This window comes from Anas acuta, chromosome 22 (genome assembly GCF_963932015.1).
Source record: "Anas acuta chromosome 22, bAnaAcu1.1, whole genome shotgun sequence".
NCBI classification, from domain to species: domain Eukaryota; kingdom Metazoa; phylum Chordata; class Aves; order Anseriformes; family Anatidae; genus Anas; species Anas acuta.
The window spans coordinates 8,182,933-8,208,252 of NC_089000.1; the positions used below are offsets into that span (position 1 = coordinate 8,182,933).

Here is a 25,320-nt window from a genome sequence, read left to right on the forward strand (position 1 = left end):
CGATTTTAATGGTCAATTATAACCGACTTATTTAGAAATGTTTTGTTGGTATTGCTTTTGCTCTTATTAGTAGCTACTGTGCTCTTCAAAGTTCTAATTTGTTCAATGAATTCTTCAAATATTCCCTACTGGAAAACAGAAGGCAATGCCTTTAGAAATGGGGTCTTAGTCATTCTTGACCTGTAAGTATGTAGAATTACACTTTCAACTGAGCAAAGAGCATCTTCCGTATTCTGACACGGATACTGCAGTACAAATTAATGAAAGCTAAAGAGAAGACATAAAACAGTAATTTGCTAAAGAATATACCCATCTTGGTTTCAGTTTAGAAAACTGTCTAAGATATACTATGGTAATTTGAAAATTTTAAATAGGTGCCTATGAACATACAGAAAGAAATACTAATTTCTCAGAAGTGAAGATTTGCAGAAAATATTCAATGATGAAGAACGTTGTTTTAAAATTCCTTATTGATTTTAAATGACAAATTTAATTCCAACAAATAGTTAAGATAATGTGAACATGAGACTGAAAAGCAAGAAGTTCAATTAGACAAATATACTATGCATTTGCACTTTCCTTATTCTACCAGGGTATACAATGCTTTGACATACTTCTATGGCCTATTTTTATCTGACCTCAAACTACAGTACTTGTAGACAGATCAGCGTTCTGCTGAACTAAGGAAAGTATTTATATAAAGAATCTTGATCTAGGATTGACTGCTATTAGAAGAGATTGGTCTGAGCCTGACGATTCCAGTCAACAAAGCTACCAGAATACCACATCCTCACAAGACACCTTAAATCATTTCAGTAAAGCTCAAAAGCAATATGTAAAAGTCAGAAGAGCATTCAGGTCAGCTGAATAAACAACACCTATCCATATTTAAACACTAACAGTATCTACCTGAGCGGAAGTCAGTAACTCCAGATAGAAAATTAAAACATATCAGAATTTTAATGGCTATCTGTCAATCCATGAATTTGAGACAAACCCTAAATGCACACGACTGAAAATAAGGCAGTCGCTTAACCAAGAGCAGGAACTATTCAAGTGTAAATTAATAATAGTGACAAGCATTGTAGTGGAGGTAGAGACAAGGTGCAGGCTTGTTTAAGAGTAGGATAACTAAGTGCTAGCATTCTGCAGAATGCATTTATCTCAAATATGCCAGAAGCATTTTTAGAAGCAGCTTCTTGAAACCCTTTAGAATTTAAGTGTGTTGGAATCAAACTGTTCTAAAGGAATAATGCTCTTTGTATGCAGAGGTTGTGTCAGAACCTCTACAAAAGCTGAAAAACAGAGCTCAGGTCTGTTATTTTTCTTGTACTTCCAAAGGAGCTCTCCATAAATTATTAGAGACAGATAGATAGTTAAGGTACTATCAGATTGAACCAATTTTCATAATGTTAGCCTGCAGAAGTAGCCTTAGGGTGATAAGGGGTATACATCCATTAGAGAGGGCAGATAAGATGAAATGTCAATGCCACCATATGTTGCAAGAACCAATAAAGTCAAAAACCTGTTAAATTGATGTTGTTTCAGCATGAATGAAGAGAAAAAACATCTCACATTATGACTGAGATAAGAAGAGCTGTTTACAGAAGAAATCTGAAAATCCAAAAATACTTTAGAGATTATTTTCAGAAAAAAACAGGCCTCTCATGGTAGCAGAAAAAATAGGACAAATAACTAATTACTTCATAAAAGGTCTGTGACTAAGAGTGCGTAAAAGTGAATTACAAAAGTAATTTTAAAAACATACCTCAGAGTCGTCTTTAATGCTGTCATGTTTCCTGTTTGAAGGAATGTAAGGAACTGCAAAATCAAACAGGAGTAGTGTAATTAAGGCCTTCATTAGAAGTCATTACAAAACTGTTAAATGGAAACATGATTTAGTGGTTTGGGGTTAGCAGTTTGCTAGTCCAAAGTAAACTTTCAAAAAAAAAAAATCAGGTAAATTGGAAACTGGGCCTCCTATACTAACTTTTTTGGTATAGGATCCAGTCCATCAGACCACACTTGCTAATAAAGAGAGCCCAGCCTAGATGAGAGTTTAACTCCTGCAATACTGAACATAAAAAAGGCAACTGCAAACTCAAAGTAAAAGATCTCATCCTCTGAACTAATTACTTAAGGATGTCACAGGAGGCAAAGTTACCAACTTGATGAACTTGAATAGTGCTCCAATGTTGACAGATTTCTGGACTATGCTACTGTCACAGTACAAGCGAAGAAGCGCGTGAATTCCATCTTTAAACATCCTTTTTAGCAGGAAAATACTCACTTCCATCAGCTTCTTCTGAAGGGAGGTCAACTTCATCATTTTTATCATCTAACTGAGGTTCCTGGGAAGGCATGACCGAATCCTTGTAAAACAAAGTGTACAGGAAAAATGTCAATTTATGCAGTCCCTTTTAAGTCATCACGTCTTATCACATAACTGCAATATAACAAGAACCTTACATTTGTAGCTTCTGAAAGCTGGATTTTGTAGGAAGTACTCCAAAATATTAACACTTTGTAACACATTATCAGACCCATCTACCAAAAAGCATAAGTGTTATTTCAGCTGTTCTTTGTAACTACTGGAGATGCTTAGCTGTCTTCTAAAAGTGAGATTAGTACACTTTATTGCAAAGTTCAAACTTTAATTGTATTAAAGAATGTTTCATGGGGAACTTCAACAGAGTAAACATACTTCAATGATGTTACATACTCAATTTAGAGCACTAGCCACATTCCTTTCCTGTTTAAAAAAAAACAAACAGGAATCGTTACTCATTGTGCAAAGGTATTGAATAACTTGGTAAATACAACAGTATCAAGCAATTTTATAATACGTTTGGATCCTGGTCTCATCCGCAACTCATGATGAGTCATGTATGATTATTCCAGTAGATGCAGCAACACGCATAAATTGTGAAGAATCTAGTAGTGTCAAGGCAAGTCATATATAAACCCAATTTTTTCTTCACCGGTGTTAACTTCTAGTTAACAAAATGATGATGCAAGAATCAGTGAAATACAGTAATAAGCTAAGAGAAGCAACCACTAAGATTGTCAATAACTCTTTATCTATCTGTAAAATAAAATTTCCACTGGAGAAGTGAAGTCAAATTCAACCTTGCTCACAGTCATATCACAGGTTTTCTTCTCAGTTTGTCCATACTACTCACTAACTAAAGGCCTATACTTCACAGACACTTTGATAACTGAAAATCAAATACTGCCCAGCGTTATAAATCTTCAACTGTACAGGATACGTATCTGGAATAAGCAAAACAGAACACAACCAAACATCTTAGTTTTGGACAGAAATCAAACTTACCATATGCCTTTTGCAGGTCAGTGGGACAAGTATATGACAACGTTTATGGACCAACAATTTGCAGTTGATACACTTGTAGCCTTGCCTTCCGAGACCCCATATCCTTTCACTGCACTGGCCACAGTATGCTCTCTAAAAGCCAGAACACACATCATCAATTTCAGTTATCAATTCCCTTCTGTAGGCTGGTAGTTAGCTGGCAGAAAGAACCCACCCTACAACAATCCGTCCTATTCACCCCCTAGAAATATTCAATAACAATTATTTTGGAATACCCAGGATTTCATAAATAACTGAAGATTACACCTCATGCTTAGAATTGAGCTAAAATACACTTTTTTTTTTTAACTGAATGTTAAGAAAACAAATGTCTCAAGCAGATGGAATACATCACAACCTAACATTTGCAAATCATTCTTAGACAATAAGTCTATTCTGAACTACAGATACTGACAGAGGTTACCCAAACAAAATTGACAGGAATTTGCGCGCGAGTACACAAAAAGCAGCCAAACTGACTACTTTCAAGAACACTAGCACAAAATACGAGTCTCCGCAAATTAAATTATGAAGACTGTTCTACATATGCACCTATCCACTTTTGACAATGGTAGAACATCAGTAGAAACTTTGCAAAACATAAATTAAAAATCTTATCTATCAAGTCTGATTTAAAGCCTCTGCACATTGCATTATTTAATATCAGAAATATATGGCCTTTTTTCTTCGTGCAGGGAAATCGCATCTGAATAAATTAAACTAAAATGAGGACAAAGGAAGAAGTCAGGCGTTCTGCTGCTGACTTTAACAAGGCACTTCTTGAAATCATTTTTCCAGTGTATGTGTGCTGTGGTCATTTTCTCTACGTTACCCGAACTGCCAAACAGATTCTTTTATGCCAAGAAGTCGCCTAGTCACAGTTCTCTTTCTACACACGGCGCACAGATTGCCAAAAGAAGATGTGCTCAGTGTCCACTATCTGCAAATTTTCCCTGGTAGTTCTGACAGGCGAAGGAGGCTGCCTATCACTGCAAGCTGCACAAGCAGTCCTGCGCTCATCCCCCATGCCAGGCGTCAAGCTCTGCAACTGTCCAAAAGCCACAGAACAGTGAAAGTCTGTTCCTCCGAGCAAGCAGCAGTTAGTGTGGTTATTCAGATCCTCAGACTAATGAATCATACAGTGTCCTGCCCAAAAGTGTTCAACAACTATGAATCCTTACTGGTAGTATTTTAAAAATAATGCAAGATAGGATTTATTTTTTTTGAAATGTTTTTTGTATTGCCTTTCTCATATTTTGATAGCTGTAGAAAACCAAATGTAGCTACATTCCAGTCAGCTATACAGCTAGTTCTTGACTGGGAAAAATCCAAACTACGCTGTCCAGGCCAAAACAAACATAAAAACCATACTGCGTACGAGAGCAAGCCTTGGGTATCTGTAGCCACTTCTTTCCATTTCAAAACTCCTGCTCCACAAGACTACCTTCAGTATTCTTACATACATTTGGCAGCAATAACATGAAGGCTAAATAAAATGTTTAGGGCCTGGAGAAAGCATGCAAGAAAATCTCATTTACTTCAGTCAAATGCAGGAAAGCAAGAAAAAAATGGACAAAGGGGCAGCATTCAAATTCCATGAGTAATACAGGTACCCCTCGTGCCTCCCCAAAATGTATACAAACACAGAAGTAAGAGTTAACCCTTATGTTATGCTCAACAGGAATACACTGAACAACATCAAGGCTTAGATTCTTGAACGTGTTCATTTACCTGAATTAACCAAAGTGGTTTTAAAAAATATTTTGAAAAAGGAACAAATCCATAATGTAATACTGCAGTCTTAAAAAAGTCAATGTGAAAATCTAGTGTCTAATTCAGTAATGCTTACATATATGACTAATTTATTATTAATCTATGCATTTTCATGTCGTGTCAGCTCATGTCAACTTTATTTCTAGCTTCAGTTGGATTTTCTTTGTATGGCTTTATGATTTCATTTCTACAGAGACAGTTACAAAGTCTTGTTTAGGGCTGTTAGCAAATAAGCATGCTAATGAGATTTCAAAATCTTCACTTGTTTATTCACCATTAGCCTAATCCCCATAAAAACTTATTTATATTAATAACACTGGATTCTTAATGTGGCAGATATGTATTCACAATGCTTCAAGGAAATGTTTTATGAGCATCTTGAAGTATGGAATGTTTCATACAATAAATTAAAAAAATAGTCTGTACACCACATTATGTAACTGCTTGTTATAATTCAGATAAATAACTTGTTTTTCCACATATCCAGTGATACTGAAGGGGTTTTTCCTTCTTTTAAAATGCAGTTTTGGGGTGGGGAGCATTAAAAAAAAGTATATTCCATCCAGGCAGTAGTAAAGATTTCATAAAAGAAATGTTACTGCTGAATCAAAAAGTTAACTCACCTCACTGTACTCAGTTTTGTACCGAATTCCCAAAAGTGTACATTACATTTGTATATGTGCTGCAATACTTTGACATAATGGGCTAAGCCAAGGAGGAGCCTCAGCCTTAAAGCTACATTCACTTGCTTATGTGGATTAAGTCAGATTCTTAATGCATCTGTATTTTAGATCACACACGGGAAGTTTTTTCTTAATTAGATTACGTAATACTTCAGATTCAAAACAGTTAAAGGCTACAGCTCTTAGCATTAATTTCAAGAATAAAAAAAGCACTGAAGGTAAAAGATTATGCTGCAATCAAGCAGCACGATCACAAAGGGTGGAGACGAGAAAAGCTGATCTAAGCACATCAGTTTAAAAATTCACAAAAACAGTTATTAGAGACTTTAAATCTGATTAGTGGAAAATGTATTTAAAGACCAAGTTGTATGATTTTTATGACCCGAATAACACTGCACAGACCAAAACTAACATCAATAACCATCCAGCTTTTCCTCTCTTTTCACCACTCAAACACAGAAGAGCACGGACTGAGAAAACAATTACCACAGAACATTACCGAAACCCAACATTTTATACAACAGTACTCACTCTGTTAAAACGTTTGGCTTGAAACAAATGCCCATTCACTCTGTACAGCTTCCTCCATCTTCTGGCTCCACGTCGGTAGATTGATTCTAAGAAAGAAATTAAGAAGGTATAAAGCAGCAGCATGGTTGCACAGTGACAGCAGACACACTACATTAAGCAACTTGTGACTAAAAACAATCTTGCTTTTCTGAACATCAACGCACAGCTAAAATCCCTGCTGATTTTTTTTTATTATTTTTTTAAGGCAGCCTTAAATGACAGCTCCTGCAGGATGTGCTTTCACCACTGCCTCTCCCTTTTCTCTGTCCCTGTCTTTTTCCTCACATGATCGTAATCTTGTTAGTTTCTTGGCTGCTTGTTGTTCAAGCTCAGGTGAGAAGGACAGATAACAGATAGTTAAAGAAACAGCTTCCTCTGGTAAAATTAGTGTCAACACAAACACTAAGGGTGTTTGGTGCTAATAAGGCTTTAGCTATACAGTATTGAATATAATACTAATTTGGAGAATTACATTACTTGACCTCAATTTCATCTTTGTTAGCAAACATTACCCCAAAATATTTCTTCTGTTATGGAAGCAGCACAAGTAGAAGACTGCAATTATTTCTAATATAGTCTAAACATGACAAGAAATCATTTAAGCTGTTGCAGACAGATTTTTCAGGAAGCCATGCAAGATACATAGCATCTACTCCAAATATATATGTGTAAAGTGACAGCAAATACATGAGCTACATTTGAGTGGCTAATTAGAGAATTTGATATTAAATACTAAGTGCTGAAAAATTCATCATGCAGCACCAGTCCTGCATGCAGCTGTAATGGTGACACAGCCAGTCCCTGGCACACAGCCAGCACCATGGCTTCCCATAGCAGGCAACCTCGGGGGTACTGGCTGCAGTGGGAACACGGGGAGGTAGAGGTGGGTGGTGAGCTAGGCAGAAGAGTCAGCAGTCATGTTAGAATGGGCAATACAGTCCTGCTACAAAAAATAGTAACAAAACTAAAGAAAAAAAGTCACATTCGGCATGATTTCCATTGCTGAATAATTAGTTCTAATGACACCTACTAAAGGATTCAAATTTATGAGCTTGAGGTTTACTGTAACATGAAGTTAAAAAGCTATTCTTGACAGTGGGACACTCATGACATCTTAAACGTTTCCAAGAATATGCATCTCGCAGTGGTTTTACTGGTAATATCACATTGCTTGCAAAAGAAAAATGAAAAACTAGAATACTTCTTATTTAGCTATCATTATTTTATCACTATCTTCAATAGTATGATGAGAAAGATTTTCCAACACAAAGGTTTAACTGTGTGCCTTTTAAAATGTGAATCATTTATACTAGTTATAATGCAACTTAAAACAGTTGGCAACTTGTACAAAATATATTTCATACACTTCATACAGAAAAATTAGGACGTAATACAGTTTCATAGGGAATGGAGAACTAAGCACCTTAGGAAGCATAACTCCCTCTGAGAAGGTAGCAGCAAAATGCACACTTTCATGACACCTTGTGAATGGCAACATACGTGCTGTATGTCCTACACAGGTCCGCTGGTTCTGCGGATGAAGATGATTCAGTTTCCTAATGTGGTTCTATTAGGATCATCTTACATTGACCTGATTTCTCCTGTCATCCTAATAAGGTCTATTAAATTGCCTTGTACTTCTCTTTAAGAAGCGTTGTAACTTCTCTGTAGGAATCTCCATCAGTTGAACAGTTTGTTTAACCTAGAGTCTAATACTTGTTCTTAAAGCTGTCCTTTAATCGGTCTCATACAAGTGAAACGATATTGAATACTGAACATGGCACATAGGGAAATATGCAATGTTAACTAAAATGCCTGACAATATAGCAAAGAACACGTAACAGGAAAGATTTGATAAGACCTCATTGGTAACACCTCAACATGGAGCAATGTGTAAAAAATGAATTTATAACCCTCAGAAATTAACATAAAACCATCTTTAGTTCTCATGTGTTGTTTCTGGCTTTCAAGTTCTAAATACTTACATTTTAAATATTTTAACATTTGACTGTAAAAACTTAAAGGTTATGCAGGAGAAATTATTGATTAAAAGTTATTTTCACTTCATATTGAGCCAGCTACAGTCATAGGCTCTGGACGTGCCATGTGTGAACATTGACTGTAACACTGGTCAGAATTTAAATATTCCTTCATTGTCCTTCCCAAGCAAGACACAGAAGTATGGAAGATTGTTATCCCCCAAATGTGGGAATGCTCATACATAACTATTCACATGTGCAAATGTTTACTTGGCAAGTTTGAAACAGACATTGCACTAATAAATTGATTGTTAACCATTTGAAAACAATGAGAAGATGAAAGGCTGCCTGACACAGCATTAGCAAACACATGGCTACTAGAATAGGGGTGTCTCGATTGATATGCTCATTTGACCCAAAAAGCTCTTCAGAATCTGCCAAATATAAACTTTCCTTAAAGCAAGCAAGCAAACATAACCCTGCTTTCACAAGTGCAACAAAAATTTAAGTGAGAGCCTTGCAACGCTATTGTGAAGTTTTTGCTTAAGCACATGCTTTGAAGAATAAACTCCACTCTCAGTAAAACAAAACAAACAAAAAAGCATAGGTGGAATTATTGCTAGCACATTTCAAACAAAACTTCGAAACTTTAGCTCCATTTGTTCAGAAAAATCAAACCTAATTCAACAGTGCTTTGTGAAATGCTACTTACTCTTCATATTTAATTGCAAATCTTCCTGATTAAACTGTAAAATATGCCATACACAAACATCAATGAAAAACTGTTCCACCAGTTGTAGGATGACTTTTCACCAAGAGGTAGAAAACTTCAAAGATTTTTTTTTCCAAAATAGCTAATTGATTCATTAGACAAAGCACCATATGGAGGAAACCTAATACATCTGTGTTCTGAACAGTAGCTTATCACTGACATGAGGAATATTAAGTGACTGGTAAGTTAACAAGCAGCTCACGCTGATGAAGTCTGTAAATAAAGGAGCAAGTCACCTCCTTAATTACTGCTAAATATTAAATCAAAGTCATGATTTTATAATATCCTTAGGAGGCAACAGTCTAACAGAAGCTGAACTTAACACATCTTAGCTTTAAAAAGTAGGAACCAAAAAGGAATGTTTCTTTACCGTACTTACATACTGAAGAGGACTACTTTTTTCATTTTTATTATATTATTGAATGCCTAAAACAATCAACCAGCTGCCTGTATGTAAAAAGCAGTGCAAAGCAGCCACTGTTGTGCTGTTCCCTCTGTTGTCAAGTTCTGCAACTACATCACTAACAGGATTGCCCAAGGAACCCTGTAAATATATTGGACAGCTTTTTCAAAGACATTCATTTCTTTCTCTTTTAAAAATGATTATAAGAAGAAAAAGGAAAAATAATAATACACAAAAATTGCAGATATAAATTGATGAGTGAATTAACAAGTCTATTGTTCAGTCTTCACTGAAGACTAACTCATCTACAGAAGATACTCCCCTGTTCAAGAACAACCCCACCACGACTTACCAGAAAGGGTGTGAACCTTGCCTTTGAAAAATGGAACTTGGTAAAGAAGAGAAATAGAAGCGCAATTGTTTTTCAAGTGGCAATATACTTTCCCAGCACTGGAGAACAAAAAGAACTTAAAAGACAGGTCCAACCTCCCCCCAGGCCTGAAATATTATTTTTCCATCCAAAGAAATTTGGCAAACCTTGTACTTTCCAGAATATGTGAGAATTCATCAGTTGTCTGAAAAGCGTGCTTTACAACAACGAATGGCAGTAAGACAACCACAAAAAATTTATTTCCTCTGCGTTTGGATTTTACAAATGCTTTCTGCAATTCCAAAGTCTGCTTTTATGTGAACAAACCATAATGAAATCTTTTACCATACTAAGCAAAGAGATAATTTGCTATTGCTGCAAATCACTTCTCAGAGATTAATGCAAGTTGTTTACAGGCCAATTACATTGCCTGCCAGCTGGACAGTATGAAAATGCCCAGTTTTTGTTTTGTTCTTTTAATGTTTTGCTGAGCAGACAAGTGAGCATTCTTTCAAAACCAACTCAGGAATTACAACCAGGAAATGGATACTGGTATTTTGGAAGGTCTCTGAATTACATGAAAAGTTAACATATAGAGAAAATTACATATAAAGATAAGTACATTTTAGGAAAGTGAACTCTAGAGAACTTGGATAGTGCATTGCTCCAACATCTGTTACGTAGTATTTCCCAAGCAGTGGAACAAAACTGCTTTCTAAAGCACGTAACAGACATACATTGTAGGGTGTAGTAATAGGCCTTTCTTATTATTATGACTGAACTGCTACATACAATTGACATTCTTTTTCAGAAGCTACAGAAGAAAATATCTGTAACAATGTAAGCATCAACTGCTTTCACCTCTTGCAGTTATTAAAACGGTCAGAAGATGGCATTTTATTTATTTTATTTAAAACTGACTAGCATTTGGGAATCAACAGCATCCCATTATACTTTTCAACAGACACCAAGATTAACCTTTATGGAGAGGAAAAAAAACAAGCACAATTAGGACAGGAATAATGAGAAAGAAAAAAAGCAAGAGTGCTATGTGGAGTATCAGCAGAGAACCAACTGGGGGGACCACAACCCACCTCAGACCTGCCATTTGTTGCAACACAGCCAGAACACTTTCTGAATACCCTACTCCCCACTGGCTTCAAAGAGGTCAGCCGACTCCCATTTCAGGATTGCTGGATGCAAAACCTGTCCTCCATACACACTGATTTGTCAGGCGTGAGCTCTTGGTTGCTCATATTCATACCCTTCTGTTAAAATGGCTCCGTGCCATCACAAGGTGATAAACCAGATTTAATAAGATATTGGCATCCAATAAAAGCAGAGCTAACATCTCATTTCTAAAAAGCTGCACTTCTGCTGTGTTCTCCTTTAGATCAATCACACCTGTTAATGCCTTATCCTCTTTCTTGGTCTAAGAAAAAGACCAACCTCATTTTAAAAGCTCATCTGAATGGTTATTAGAAAATCAGGACTGCCTCGTCACTAAAAAATACTGACTGTATTCAAAATATATGAGAAAATTAGGAATCTAAGAACTGTTTTCAAGAACACAGGTTTTCAATTTCAAACAAAAAAATAGAAATACCTTACATTCACAGAAATACCAGAAATAAAATGGTCATCGCATACAAAAGTTTCCCTTAAAAGGTCCCTTAACTTGTGACCAACAGATGGACTGATCAACCAAAAATATCATGCCTGCGGCCTGAGACACACTTCAGAGGCACCCTGTATGGAAGGCAGTGACACATCCTGCCTGAAAAAGATAGCTATCAAATGACCAGAAGACATCGAAGGAGTTGACTTGACTTTCTTTGCTCAAGAGATTCTATCAGCCTTCTAACCTGGGCACCTTATCTAATTTGGAGACATCTAAACATTCAGTAGAAAACAGTTTACAGCACTATTTCTTGAAAAATGTAACCCTACAACTATCACAGCCAACACGTATGTGAGATAGCTTGGCATGTTTCTGGAAATAGACAAAAATAAACTTTAAAATCCCATAGTCAGATATAACAAAAAAGACATTTTTAAATGGTCCAAACTGCCTTACCATCAAGTATAAGAACTGTAATTTTGGTTACGATGCCAAGTGCAATAAGAAGCATCACGGCTAAAGCAGCCTGGCTTAGGTATGATTTGGGCAATGCACAGAAACAGCTAATCATGGCTTGAACCTCATGCAAAACTCAACATCACCTTCAGCAAGGCACAACTGCATAACTTAGCATATCTACTTCACATTCAAAAGTTTGATTCTTCTTATTAGAGACTGCTGGGCACACAAGAGAATTCTTAAATACATCTGTAGTGTTACCAAAATGGATACATCTGGGATTAAAGAAGGATCAGAGTACTATTCTCCTACTCACTGGCAGAGAAATTGTAGCAAGTTTGGGTGATCAACTTACTTCCATACTGAATTCTAGAACATCAACTGTGAAATCAATCACAGAACTTGCATATAGTTCTCTTTACTTGTGAGACTAACCATTTATTAACTAGTTGTTAAGAACTGTTATGAATCTGACTTGGTGGTTAACAGCGCAGTTTACTCATTAATATCTATTCAAAACAAAAATGTTTGACATTAATCTAAAAAAAAAAAAAAGCCGGAAGAACACTGAACCAGTACTTAAATGATTTAATTTGCCTTAGTGTTGAATTACATCAAAATACAGTTTGTTAAAGTGCAGCCAGCTAAGACTTGGTCAGATCAAACTCCCATCTAGTCTTCATTATCTTAAACAGCAAATTATAACATACCTATTGAAAGGGTTGGAGGGAAAAAATAAAGTTAACTGTTCATAAGCCTCCCAGACCACCTTTTACGAGATTTCATTTTTATAAACCTTACAGGTAATGGTTAATTGATTTCTGAGTGGAGTACCTGACTTTTAAATTACCTGTATTTCATTGGCTATCTTTTTCTAATTTAATAGATGTTATTTCGTAAGTTTTCTTCTAATGTACATCAAATTACTCAATTTGAATTCAATTGATAAACATTCACACCTATTCAATTACATCATCAATGAAAAATGCAAGCCTACTCAAAAAAACCCACCAGCTATTCAAAATGAATTTCACATTATTTCAAATCGATAAGGCTTGTATAAGGTAGCCTCCCCGATGCCCTTGAAGCCATTACTTGATTCCCACACTCAGTGTTAAGAAATACTTTGAGTCAGGCTGTTTTCCTTCACAGCATGATCCCATTACTTCAGCTTATGATCCATTCTAAACACAGTTCCATTTCCATTCCAAATGTTTACATTATTCCAGTATTAGCAGAACGGCAGCAGCTCAGTTTAGGTGTTACTTCATAAAGGTGTACTTTATCTCTTCTAATAAATCAGACTGAGTGCATTGCTCTGGGTATGATATTAGCAGATTCAATTGGAAGGAATTCAGGAGTGTGCAGTATCTCAGTATGACAGGATACTATTACCTTGCAGCAGGATTAACATTCCAGATCTATCACTTTCCAGCCCAATAGTATCTCTCATCAGTATCTCAGACCATCTCATTCTGCTTTGTGTTAGGAGGAAAGCTGAAATTAACAAGAATCCACATTTGTCCACTTATGTCATGAGTTCTGGAAGTTGTGCTTGATTCTCGTCATCCAACAGAAAAGTCTCACCTCAGAGATTCTCCCATCCATACTTGCGCTCCCCTTCTAAGCGTATTATTTAGTAACTAAATAAGAAAAACCTGAATAATTTCAGAAGTTCAGCAGACCTGGTATACTCTAGATTAAATAATTATACACTAATAGCAAATTGAATCAGTCTACCAACATATTTTATGATGCAGAGAACTACCTTTTCCCAAGAAAGCCGCTATCCATCCCAGAGCTTCTCATAGTTACAGGGGAAAAAATGCAAATGATACCATCTTATGTACCTGTCCTCTCATCTGCTCTGTTAATGGAACATTACAGCATTCTACATGTCAAAGAAAGCATGGTTAAATCTTTCAAGTTAATGATAGTATTTGTCTTTGAGCTTTCGGAAGGAGCCTTTCCATTCACCCCACAGAGGAAAGGAAGATAATTACACTAGATCTGCAAAGTTTACATGCTGCTTCCCACCTAAAACCCTTCTGATCTCTACTGTGTTCCCCATTATCTCTGTGTATACTATGAGAACTGCTGTGTAAAATCATTATAGTTATTTTTTCTAACAAATTTGAATTAACTTTGAGATAACCTGCAGTTCTATTGTTAAAATTGCACCTTGAAATTAATGGAGCAGGTCCAATGGTTCTGTTCTGTAAGATCAGTTTTGGTTTCTGTAAGATCAGGTTTTTGCTTCTGTAAGATCAGGTTTATCACCACCTGGGTTTTCCCTTTCTTTGCAATCCCTATGGGTAAGAATGATTTTTATAAGAACCAAAAATCTGAAGTACAGCAAATCCTGTACCAGTCACGGGGTATCTGCACCTGCTTTACTTAAAGCAAGAGATGATAACCTGAATTACGGAGGAGTTGTACGACAGTATTATCATCATGTTATTGTAAAAGTACGGAACCATATTAAAATCAAGGTTTTGATTTCAAGTATTTTCTGGTTGACCTTTAAGTATATCCCCAGCTAATAAACAAAGGAAAGCACTTACAGGAGAATAAGTAGTGGAACTTCAGAACTACAGATCAGGTGCTTTCTGGTCACTATTGATCATCCCAGTTTTTCCTTTTTTACTACCCAAGTCACTACCTTCCCCCTGTGGTTTAAGGACTGAACTGCACAGTCTGTTCAGCACTTAACTCTTGCACTGACAGCGATGATTAGGACTCTCTAATGCCTCTTCTGAAAACCACCCTTTCAGCAGGCCCTAAAGTAGTTGCTATCTCCTTATTTACTTCAGAGGACTTACACTCCACCTAGATTTGAACTGACAGCAAGTCTGCAGTGGTTAGCCAACCACTATCATTACTTATCCTTACAAAGCTTTACACCTCAAGTACTCTCCATTTCAAATCAGCAGGACCTGAAGTTTCCCCTCACAAAACCTTAGTTCTCAGAAAACTCAAAATTCCAAGAGAGAAATGCTGAAGAGCCCATTTATCTGCTGTGCAAGCCTCTGGGGCTATTTGTGGCTCGGTTAAAAAATGTTAAAAGACATAACTTGTATAGAGAATGTGGTTTTAAAAAATATTAGAGAGCCCCACGTAAATACCACCCTCCTAACCTTTAGCATATCCTGTAAGAAGGTTACACGTTAAATGGTTCTTTCAAGCTACCAAAACAGAAGGGCCTAACAAAGGTTTAACAGTTTTGCCAATGTCCACTGATTGCAACAAGAAACACACAAAAACCCTTATCCCCTTTTCAATTTAGTTGCCCCAAATGCCTGTCCACCAAAAGCAGATTCTCCAGCTTATGAGAGAAGCATATAGATTGAGGTCTGAAAGGTAACCCTGGGGGCTGCAGCCAGACATCACGTCAGGCAAGTTTTCTAAAAGCAAGTGACATCTCCCTTGTATGTCAACAACCTGAGAAACAGCTAATAGAGGAGGGGATGAAATAAATAAAAGGAATACAAGGTATTTGTTGCAACACCTTAAAGACTATCTCACATATTCGTTATTCTACTGTATAGTTTATGAAGTGGTATACAAACATCTGCTAAGGCGTCTGATATTTTCAAGTCAGGGAAGACATCAAAACCCACAAACTGATGCATGCTCTGTAATTTCTTACTTAAATTATCCAAAAGCAGGCCTATCTTTTTATTCATCATTGGACATTTCAGAGCTGAGAAAGAGGTTGGAATTACTTTAGAATGAAAAATATTAAGTGATTCTACACAAAACAGATCATTAACTACAACTCTGTATTCAGTGACTTACCCTGTCTCATGATCTGTACGTATATTTTTCAAATACACCATATATGAAAAAAACAAGTGGCACACAGAGAATGGAGGGATAGATTTCAGGTATTCTTGAGAAACTATGACACAGCTATTTTCAATTCCTAGGCAATAATATAGCTTACATTAAAAATATTACAAAATTCTCCTCTGTCAGTTCAATTACTGAAAACCAGGAGGGGGTTACAAGCAGTTTCAAAATCGACTAATTACCCAGTGCAATCCAAGCTGTGTCTTCAGAATACTCTCTATGGTCGCTATAGTTCCTTTCTTCATTGGGGAATGAAATTGCTTCACGTGCTCTGAATAATCTAATCCCTGCTGCCAATACAGTAACAAATGAAGGGGAAAAACCTGCCTTATGAGCTAGAAAAATATTTACAGGCCACACTACTCTAGCAAGAAGCCTTTTGGAACTAGTTGTAGTGCTAGACAGAATATAAAGCAGAAAGCAAGTATCCATACTTAAAATAAAATAACTCAGGACAATATCTAGGTTAGTACAATACCTCTACTCAACCCTACAATGAAATTTTCAAGAAAGGCTGCATGGGAAAAACATGAAGTCCGAACACCTAATGCTAAAATATTATTCAGCTAAAGAGCGTAAGAGACATTCACAACACAATGTAATCATTACAAAAAAGAAAGGCCAGCAAGATCAGCCAGGAGCATAAGATAACAACACTAGTCTACTGTCATACTAATGCTCTAAGTACTTGCACATTAAAACATTCATTCTGTTTCATGAAGTGATTTAAAGGTTCCTTACTCTGCATTCTTGTATTACATGAAAGCCACAACAAAACAATCATAACATTTAACACTAGCCACCCAAATCAAAGATATTTTCAATATTAAATACCCACATTTTGTTCCGATGTAAAAATACAGAGGTATACTAACACAGTATATTCTAGTTAAAATACTAGAGACTAAGCGAAGCCTTATTCAAAACAAGCATTTCACAATTAAACAATCCACTAAAGACAATTCAGCAAAAAGGCCTTAGCAAATGATGCTTCTAAAAGCATTCATCATTAGATCAGCAATCTTAAAATAAACAGGCCCTGAACACATACCGTCAGGGTTTTTTGGATACATTTCTTTCATTAATCTCCCTTAGCAGCAGCATCACTCACTCTTCTGTCCTTTTCCTCCCAAAATACACTCCCCAGGAAGGAGGCTTTTCACTGCAATTTTATCAGCATTTCGGAGAGGTCTCGCCACCACATCCCTACGCACAGGAGGCTGCAGGAATCTCTGCATTTGTAACATCTATGGCTGCAAAGGAGACTGGTAGGCAAAGCAACTATATCATACCCAAAACGCTGACTTCTATTATCTACCGCACCACACGTACACACACACTGCATCAATGGCCTCAATTCACGACAGCAATCACGATGATACACCAAATCTATGCACAAGGCATGCATTACTCACTGGGTTTTATTCTTCAGCTTCTTCAGCATGGAATTCTTTCTCCTCTACAATGCAGTAGGTACGAAATGAAACGTTTTCCCTTTATTCCACTGATGCCGCTGTTTGAATACCATTAGATACCAAGGACAATAGGCAGGATCAGTTCGAACATTAAGCGCAAATATTTAATGGAAGACTGGTTACCCTCGTCTCTCCCTTTCACATCTCTGCCTCATGTATCCAGGCACGGGTGGTACTGGCTCCCTTGGGAGGCTGTAGCTAGCAGCTGAGGCACAAACTAAAACATGGCATGGATGTCAAGGAGCTGATGTCACAAAAACAAGTATTTCTCTGATAAAACGGGCAATTCTGTCAGGGAAGTCTTACAAATCAATAGGAATTGTTCAGCTCAACATGCTTTGTTATACAACGCGCCGCAGCAGCGAGAGGAATACATCAGAGCAAGATCTGTCAGGGTAAATAAGCAGACAACAATAATTAACAAAACTGCCAATCAGATATCACGCTTTGCATCAGGGTATCAGGAAGGCTCTCACTTAGGAACACATACAAGAAACACAGAGACACTTCCCAACAGCCTTGTTTAATATTGATTCCAAAATAATTGCTCATCTACACTTAAAAAATAAAAATATTTTAACACACTCAACTGGCCTAGAAGTCTCCCATCTTTATCAGGAAACATCGCGACAAAGTGCCCGAGGCTCCAAGCCAGCAGACGCAAGGCACACCTACAAGAGGTCAAATTCAGCATCTGGGAAGGAATGTGAGAGGTTTTGGAAAGCCTGCCACCTCACCCACACAGCAGGGCTGCCATGCCAGCTTGGGGTGTGTTAACTGCCCTGCTGAAGGTACAGGGACTGCTTCTCCAGCAGCAGCTGCACATCTATAGGAGGAGCTGAGTCTACAGGGGGAAAAGTGCAAAAATTCAGGAGCAGGAGGAATACAAAGATAATGTTAATCAGGCTGGAGAATCTGTGCAAGTTAGATTTTGCAGACAGCATTGTATTAATAAAAATTGAGCTTCTTCAAGTGCAAAAAACTTCTTACACCACATGACTAAAATTTAAATGCTATTTGCATTCCTTATTTTATTAATGATTCCGTGCATTTCTTTCAAGCTTCACTGGCTGGCACAATCTCAAAGCCACACCGGTTTCACAAAGTTCTTGGACAGATAGCAATTATATTATTAGATTTCAATATAAATGCAAAACACTCAGTACATATTTCTGCACTCTTACTCCAAAAGATTACTGTTCTGAAGACAAGAGAGAAAAACCTTACAATTCCACAGAAATTCACCGCTAAATATTTCCAATCAGAAGACTGCATGCAACTAGATATAGTTACTCCATGACCTAATGTGAACAGGCCTGAGCAATATATTGCTAATTAAATAATTGAGCAGTTTGATAGTGCTGTTTAAAAACTTCATTTCAAACTGTCTGCAGTTCTGTAACAAACTGTAAGCCCATACTTACAGACTGCTAATTTAAGCAGAAGCCCATTTGGGATAGAGTGACTAATTAACTGCTTAGTTGCCTCTGGAAGTAACTTGAGACCAACTTAGAAGCTCCTTGTATAGCAAAGGGAAGAAGCTCTAGAAAAGGATTTGTTATGAATGTAACTATAATGATAAAGCTGATAAAACAAGATTTAGAGAAATACTGGCGAATTTCTACACAAAGAACAGTATTTTAGTCCTGTCAACTTCATACTTCAGGCATACAACACAAACAATTAAGCTTCTGGGTATTTTTGGTGCACAAGAAGTTCTACTCAGTTAATCTGCTTGCCTTGCGTGTCCTTTAAGTAAGCAATATCCCCAATATCAGCAGCATCTCCATACAGTCTAAGTGTATGCACGCATGTGACAAGCAATAATGCTGAATGCATTAGTGTATGCTAAATTAGCACTGATGCAATTTAATAGCTCTGTTGTAAAGCAATTTGAAAATAGTAACAACCAGGCCACGGTACCAGATTTCCATCCAGGTTCCATGGATGCAAGCAGGCAACAGGCACTGAATGAATTTATCCATTAAATGAAAAACCCAACCACAAATCACATATAGAGCACATCCTACTGTACAGGTGTTTTAAACAATCAAAGGATGAATCAACATGACTTGCAAAACCCTACAGATGGAACACTCAGGTCACCTGAACCACCTTCATCAATGTATTTCTGTGGTTCATCTGGTGGTTTGGGATAACTACAACATCTATCAAACAACATGAAAAACTTTTGTACTAGAATATCCACACCTGTAATGAGACCATTAAATTGCAGAGAACTTCACATTGACACGATTTGCACAGATATCCCTTCAAGCAGCAGCCTTCCCCTTCCCACTCCTTCCCCTCCAGTTTGTATATTCTACCTGTCAGTATTTCACATGAGTTTTGTGTTTTTGCAAGTAATTCTACTTGGAACAAGCACCAGTCTAGACTGGTACAAGGTAAGTCTTTCCTCCTTCTGCCATTAACCAGCTGTAGTAACTGAAGAAGAGCTGGAATCAGCTGGTTCTTTCAGTTCTTATATTGGGAACATGGAATAGCATGGATGCCCATGAGCTCACTCCCTACTGTCTTCATCCAACAAAAGCAAATTAGAAAAATAAAACAAAATGAATGGGCTTAATACATTGGGAAACAGCCCTAAACACTGGGGTGATGTTGGTTTGTTCTATTCATAGCTGTGGAGTTAGGGTGGAAAAGGGGAAGGGACAGCACCCCAAAGTTAGAAATTTAAGTAAAATCAGCTCTTACATCTTCACTGAAAGGCAGCTGTTTCAAAGAACACAGCATGGAGACTTACAATGGAATACTAATACTTGTCGTTACCTGTGGCATCAAAACCTGCCCAAGACCACAGGCATTCTAAGGCTACGTAATCTCTAAGTCTATTGCTTTGTTTTACTGTAACACTGACAGAAGTCAAAGGCACCCAAGGTATTGAATTACCCAGAGATCTGAAAACATCATTATCAAAATAGGATACAGGACAAGTAACAAAACGCAGGGAGGGGAAACCTTACTGCTGCTAACATTATCTTCTGTAGACAGAGCAGTTCGTTTTTTGCCTGCCTATGCAAATCTGTCACCTTTCCAGTCAAGACTGGGTTTATTCTGAGACCTGAAGGTGTGACAGTCTGAAGTAGTGCTCCTTTTACAAGATTCACATCAAGAATGTATTTAAACCTACAGAGCTAAGACCGTTCTTGCCAGAATGATCATGAAGCTTAAGCCTGAAAATATTTCCCCATATTTTCAACCTGTTACTCTTAATTGGAAAGTGACAGCATGGTGAAACCTACACATTTTCAACATACAGTAAAATGTAACAAGTCCTCCTTTCAGTTTTAACTCATGAACCAACAAGTATTGAAATTAAGTTATATTTGCCTGCTCACTCAGTAGAAATACATTATGTGATGTAACAAAGGGGACCAGTTACCTATTCTCTTGTTGAAACCTGAGCAAAATTAATAGAAAACCACTGAGCTACTATTTTGACAGGTACAAAAAAGTACACAAAAATATTAAACAATGCACTAACACCACAGATATATAGAAAACTATGTATGATAAACAGCTACACGCATGCTTGCCAGGTTCACCCTAAAGACTGCTGGGAAGATCACAGATACCTTTTTTTCCTTCTGAAAATAAATGAAGTGTCTTTTAAAAAGTATTTCTTTAATATTTCTGACCAGTGTAAAAAAAGTCTATTTTCTCTGATTAGCTTAATAAGGATTCCAAATTTTGTATTGCACATTTACTCCTTTCTACCAGATAAGACACCTATAATTATCTAGTCACAACTTGAAACTTTGATACATTAATAAGCCTTTTCTAGAAAAGGCTGTAGTTCACTCTTCTTCAGTACATCACTTCCTTTTCCTGCAAGTAAAAAAAAAAAAAAAAACATAGGCAAAAGCAAGGACCATATTCGAATCCTGACTTCTTTTCCTGCCAGTGTGCCAGCAACCAGAAGCCATTATTAATCCTCAAGAATATTAAAATACTACAGTATTAATATACATCATTTCTCTATTGAGATACATAATAAATAATTATTTTATATTCTACTGAAGCACAAAACTGATATACATGTACACAAAGCCAGTTTATGAAAATCTTTCAATGTATTTCTTTTCTATATGACTGCAAAAATGCAAGCTAGACATCGATAGCATTCTAGTACTCACTGTCTTCTCCTGGACAAGGCATGCCGGGTTTCTCTGGAATACTTGGGAAAACTAAAACAAAAAACACAATTCTTAATGAAAACTTAACAGTACTCAGTCATACTACCATTTCTTTGATTCTTGAATACATTTACTCAAAAACTAAAGTTTTCGGAAGCTATTAAATACTTCTGCTTGAGAAGAAGTAATCAAGACTAGTACCCACACTAACAAGATCTTATACTAGAGTACAACATCAACAAGTCAGTGCAGTTTAGCACTGTAAGCCCACTGCATTGTTTCAGCTTTGAACTCCACACCCAAAGTAACACTTCCATCTTACAACATCTAAGAACGGGGTACCAGCTACATACAGAAAAATGGGATTTGTCAGCCTAACAAGTCATTCCAAATTGACATTTACAAAACCATTAGTTTTATCAAGCAACGTACACAAAGTTCTCAAACTGGATAATACTTGCCATGAATTATCAGCCCTTCATCCCTGTTTTGACAATACAAACGGAAGGCTTCTTCCAGTTCCATCTGAGATGAGATAGTACATGGGTCACCTAAGGAAAAAAAACAATCCATCAGTAAATTTATGACTGAAATATTGAGAATTTCAGTTAGTAAGACATGTATCAGCCTTCAAAGTTGTGGATGGGATACAGATATGCCAATGTTAATGTGGAAATAACAAAATTAAGAGTCTCTAAACTTTTCATGGTTTGTGTGGACATTTTCAGGAAAATTGGTTTGTGGTTCTTAACTTGCATTTAGTAGAAAAGCTAATAGAAAAAAATCATGAGATCTGCTTAGCCACAACAAATCCTCTCATCAAAAAAAAAAAACTAATTTAAAGTAGTATCTTCTTAGTGAGCTATGCAATTGAATGCATTTCATTATTTTTGAAAACCTTGGTATAATACTTTGTGAGCAAAGGCCTGGTTCTAAGCTTAGTTTATTTCAATATTTGCTCTTAACGGCTGTCACAGCTGAAATACCTCTAGGATCCATAGATCCAAGTGGAAGAAGTGCATAATTGGCTGCACTTACTAAGTCATTCTTCAATCCTATCCAGCACTTATGCAAAGGTTTTTGTTGAAGTTTCCATCTTCCCTGAAGTCAATCCTTGCGAACTTATCTGAAAGAGCTGCATTTTAAAATTCTTAGCATATGCATTCAAAACCCACTGAAACTTTTTAGAGGTTTTTAAACAGGTCAGAAAATTACGTTTACATGTACATAGGGAAAAATGTAAACATTCGCAAATATCTGTTTTCAAAATATGCTCTCACTATCCCATAGTTTCTTTTGAAAAGCAGTCATAGGGATTAAGCATGGATATCTGTTTCTTTTCTTCCCCTCTTTTGAAATTATCTGGTAGGTAGCATACTATTGAGCCACTTGTCAGCACAGAAAAGCCCCACAGATTTGAAACATTTGTCTTTTTGTGGAAGAAAACATCTGTACTTCCATCCAACTGCATAGCAAACCTCCCATACTGCACCATTTGTTATAATACTTGCTTTTTCAAACCTCCAGCAATATCTTCTATGCATCTTCAGACAAAGGAATGCACGTTAGTTTGTCGTCATAACGTTATGTATGCCAGCTATCTTTACCATGGCAAGAAGAACAAGTGTCTTCCTGACAGCGTATGGCTTTCTGACCAGCACTATTAAGTGAGAGCACTAGATAGTGCATGTAAACTCATTTCAGATAGTCCTTTTGAAATTTTTTGATTTTTATTTTTTGGCTAACTTGTCATACCTGATTAGATACTCACTGCTTTTACATCTTGAAGTGGCTGACAAAGAGCTCGTACTTTAGGAGTAGGAGAAACATCAGCACTGCCAGTTTGCTGGCGCTTACATTATTAACATCTTGTGATGCCTATTTTGATTAGAACTGCATGATAGAATTCATAAATCCACTTAACCAGGCACACAAACTGCAATATATCACAATGCACTGGAAGTGACCAAACAAATGAGGAGCACTACTGTGAACTCCAACACTGTGGAACACCCACTTCTCTCCTCAGCATACCTTGCCTACCCTAAGTGACACTGACCATCTGGCAAGCAAGGGCACCAGTGTTCATCTAGGTATTAAATACAAGTTAAGCTTATGTTTTTATCTTTAAGTATAAAAAGAAGTCCTATTATTTTCTTCCTGCATACCTATGGATCATCCTAAACACCCCCAGGGTGTGTTCAGCCCACCCAGGAGACCACTGTACTTGGCAGTCTGAATACAGTAATAATGCAGGGTGACAGACAATAGAATGATTTGTGCTGCCAGCCAGCAACCCATATTCCTTACAAGTTTATGGGATATTATTATGGATGGCTTATTCCTAGTGCAAACTTTTTTGATCTTGTCAAAAATACCACAGAAATGCTAAAAAAAAAGTTCCTCACAAAACCAAAGATCCAAAAAAAAATGAATTTAAGTTTTCTTTATCCATTAAGCCATCAGCAATTCTGTTTGCTTTAAGTTATTTCAAAGAGAACATCTGTTCCTGCAATCAGTCAAATGAATTTAAATTACACATGGCAGTAAGTATAAACACTCATTGATACACAAAAATAGGATAACTCTTAAAACCTGTGACAATTGAGGGCAGCCAAAACAGTAGATCGACTAAAACTTAACAGCCAAAATGAGAAGTTTGAGAGGGTTGCACAGGTATATATTTAACCAAGACTATAAGGAGATGATTACTGAACAGCAACTAAAAAAAAAAGAAAATTTGTTGTTTTAATCTAAGTAAACCTCCAGAAGTAGACATTGAAACCAAGAAACAGTTACAGTAATCATGTCTCATTTCCCCAGTTCAAGGCTTTAAGTTTTCTGTCCTACTTTAGTCTTCCTTTTATCATGCAGTTCAAATAGCTAATGCAATATAATTACCAAATGCATGCAATATAAGTACTCTGTGGGCACTTCTCAATCAGGTTACTTTTTATTAGACTACCATACACAGCAATGAAGCAGTATTAGGAAACTGATAAGAATGGATGCCTCTTTATTGATGATTAGATGATGAAATTGAAAGTGAAGAACAAAATGAAAAATTTATATTTTTCCTTGGCATCTTAAAAGGACTGAATTTTCTTTGAGTACAGGCTTGCTGCTTCCTCATAATCATTATGAAATTCTGTTCACCCACCAGAATGCACTACTTAGCTAATAGGGCAGTATATGCTATTTTACTTCTGTTAGTAAGAGTAATTTTAAAAAGCGTTAGCCAAATCAATTTAGTATTTTCTTTTTACCTTTCTTCACTCCAAGAGTTCTGCTGCAGACTGCAGCTTTGGTGAGTTGGAGCAGGAAAACAACCAAACACTAGCACACTTGTATAATTGTATGGTAAACATTCACAACCCACAAGTCAAAAGTTCTGCCCATCATGAATTACAGCTGAACCACAGTTCTAGCAAATGATAAGCAGGTAAGTTCTAAAGAAACTTATGAAGAAAGCAAAAAAAAAAAAAGTAGCAAAGGCACACAATGTCAAGCATCTCCATGTCACTCCTACTCACAGCAACCAGAAGGCTCTAACTAACTTAAGGCTGTAGAGAAGTGCCACATTTTGCAGCAAGAAGAAATATTCAAAGTCATCATGATGACATTTCAGAGCCTACAGAAAGGTTAAAGAAAAAGTGTTTCTCACATACAGCTACTTGTGGAAGAAGACTAATGATAAACTGTGTTACATAGTAGGATAATTTGGAACAATGAGAACTGACATCAGCCTTTCCTTTCCTGCAGGAAGAGGGTAAGCAGCCAAGACTTGCACAAATCATTTTTACAGGACTTTATGAATCCCCTGTTGCACAAAA

At 36.7% G+C, this 25,320-nt stretch overlaps 1 protein-coding gene across 7 annotated transcripts in view; it reads right to left on the reverse strand.

Annotated features, from left to right (window-relative positions):
- The window catches only part of PRKCZ (protein kinase C zeta), a 46,670-nt gene that overhangs the window by 15,632 nt on the left and 5,718 nt on the right, over positions 1-25,320 (reverse strand). For 3 of the 7 annotated variants that reach the window (XM_068658641.1, XM_068658642.1, XM_068658640.1), the window contains exons 4-9: positions 21,949-22,038; positions 21,488-21,538; positions 6,361-6,446; positions 3,335-3,466; positions 2,291-2,372; positions 1,769-1,821 (exon numbers count right to left, since the gene is read on the reverse strand). In XM_068658641.1, coding sequence (XP_068514742.1) covers positions 1,769-1,821; positions 2,291-2,372; positions 3,335-3,466; positions 6,361-6,446; positions 21,488-21,538; positions 21,949-22,038 — 494 coding nt within the window. Of the gene's footprint in view, positions 1-1,768; positions 1,822-2,290; positions 2,373-3,334; positions 3,467-6,360; positions 6,447-16,906; positions 17,189-17,270; positions 17,831-21,487; positions 21,539-21,948; positions 22,039-22,525; positions 22,620-25,020; positions 25,119-25,320 lie in introns of those variants that run through there. The other 4 variants (XM_068658644.1, XM_068658643.1, XM_068658647.1 and 1 more) reach the window with 4 other exon arrangements.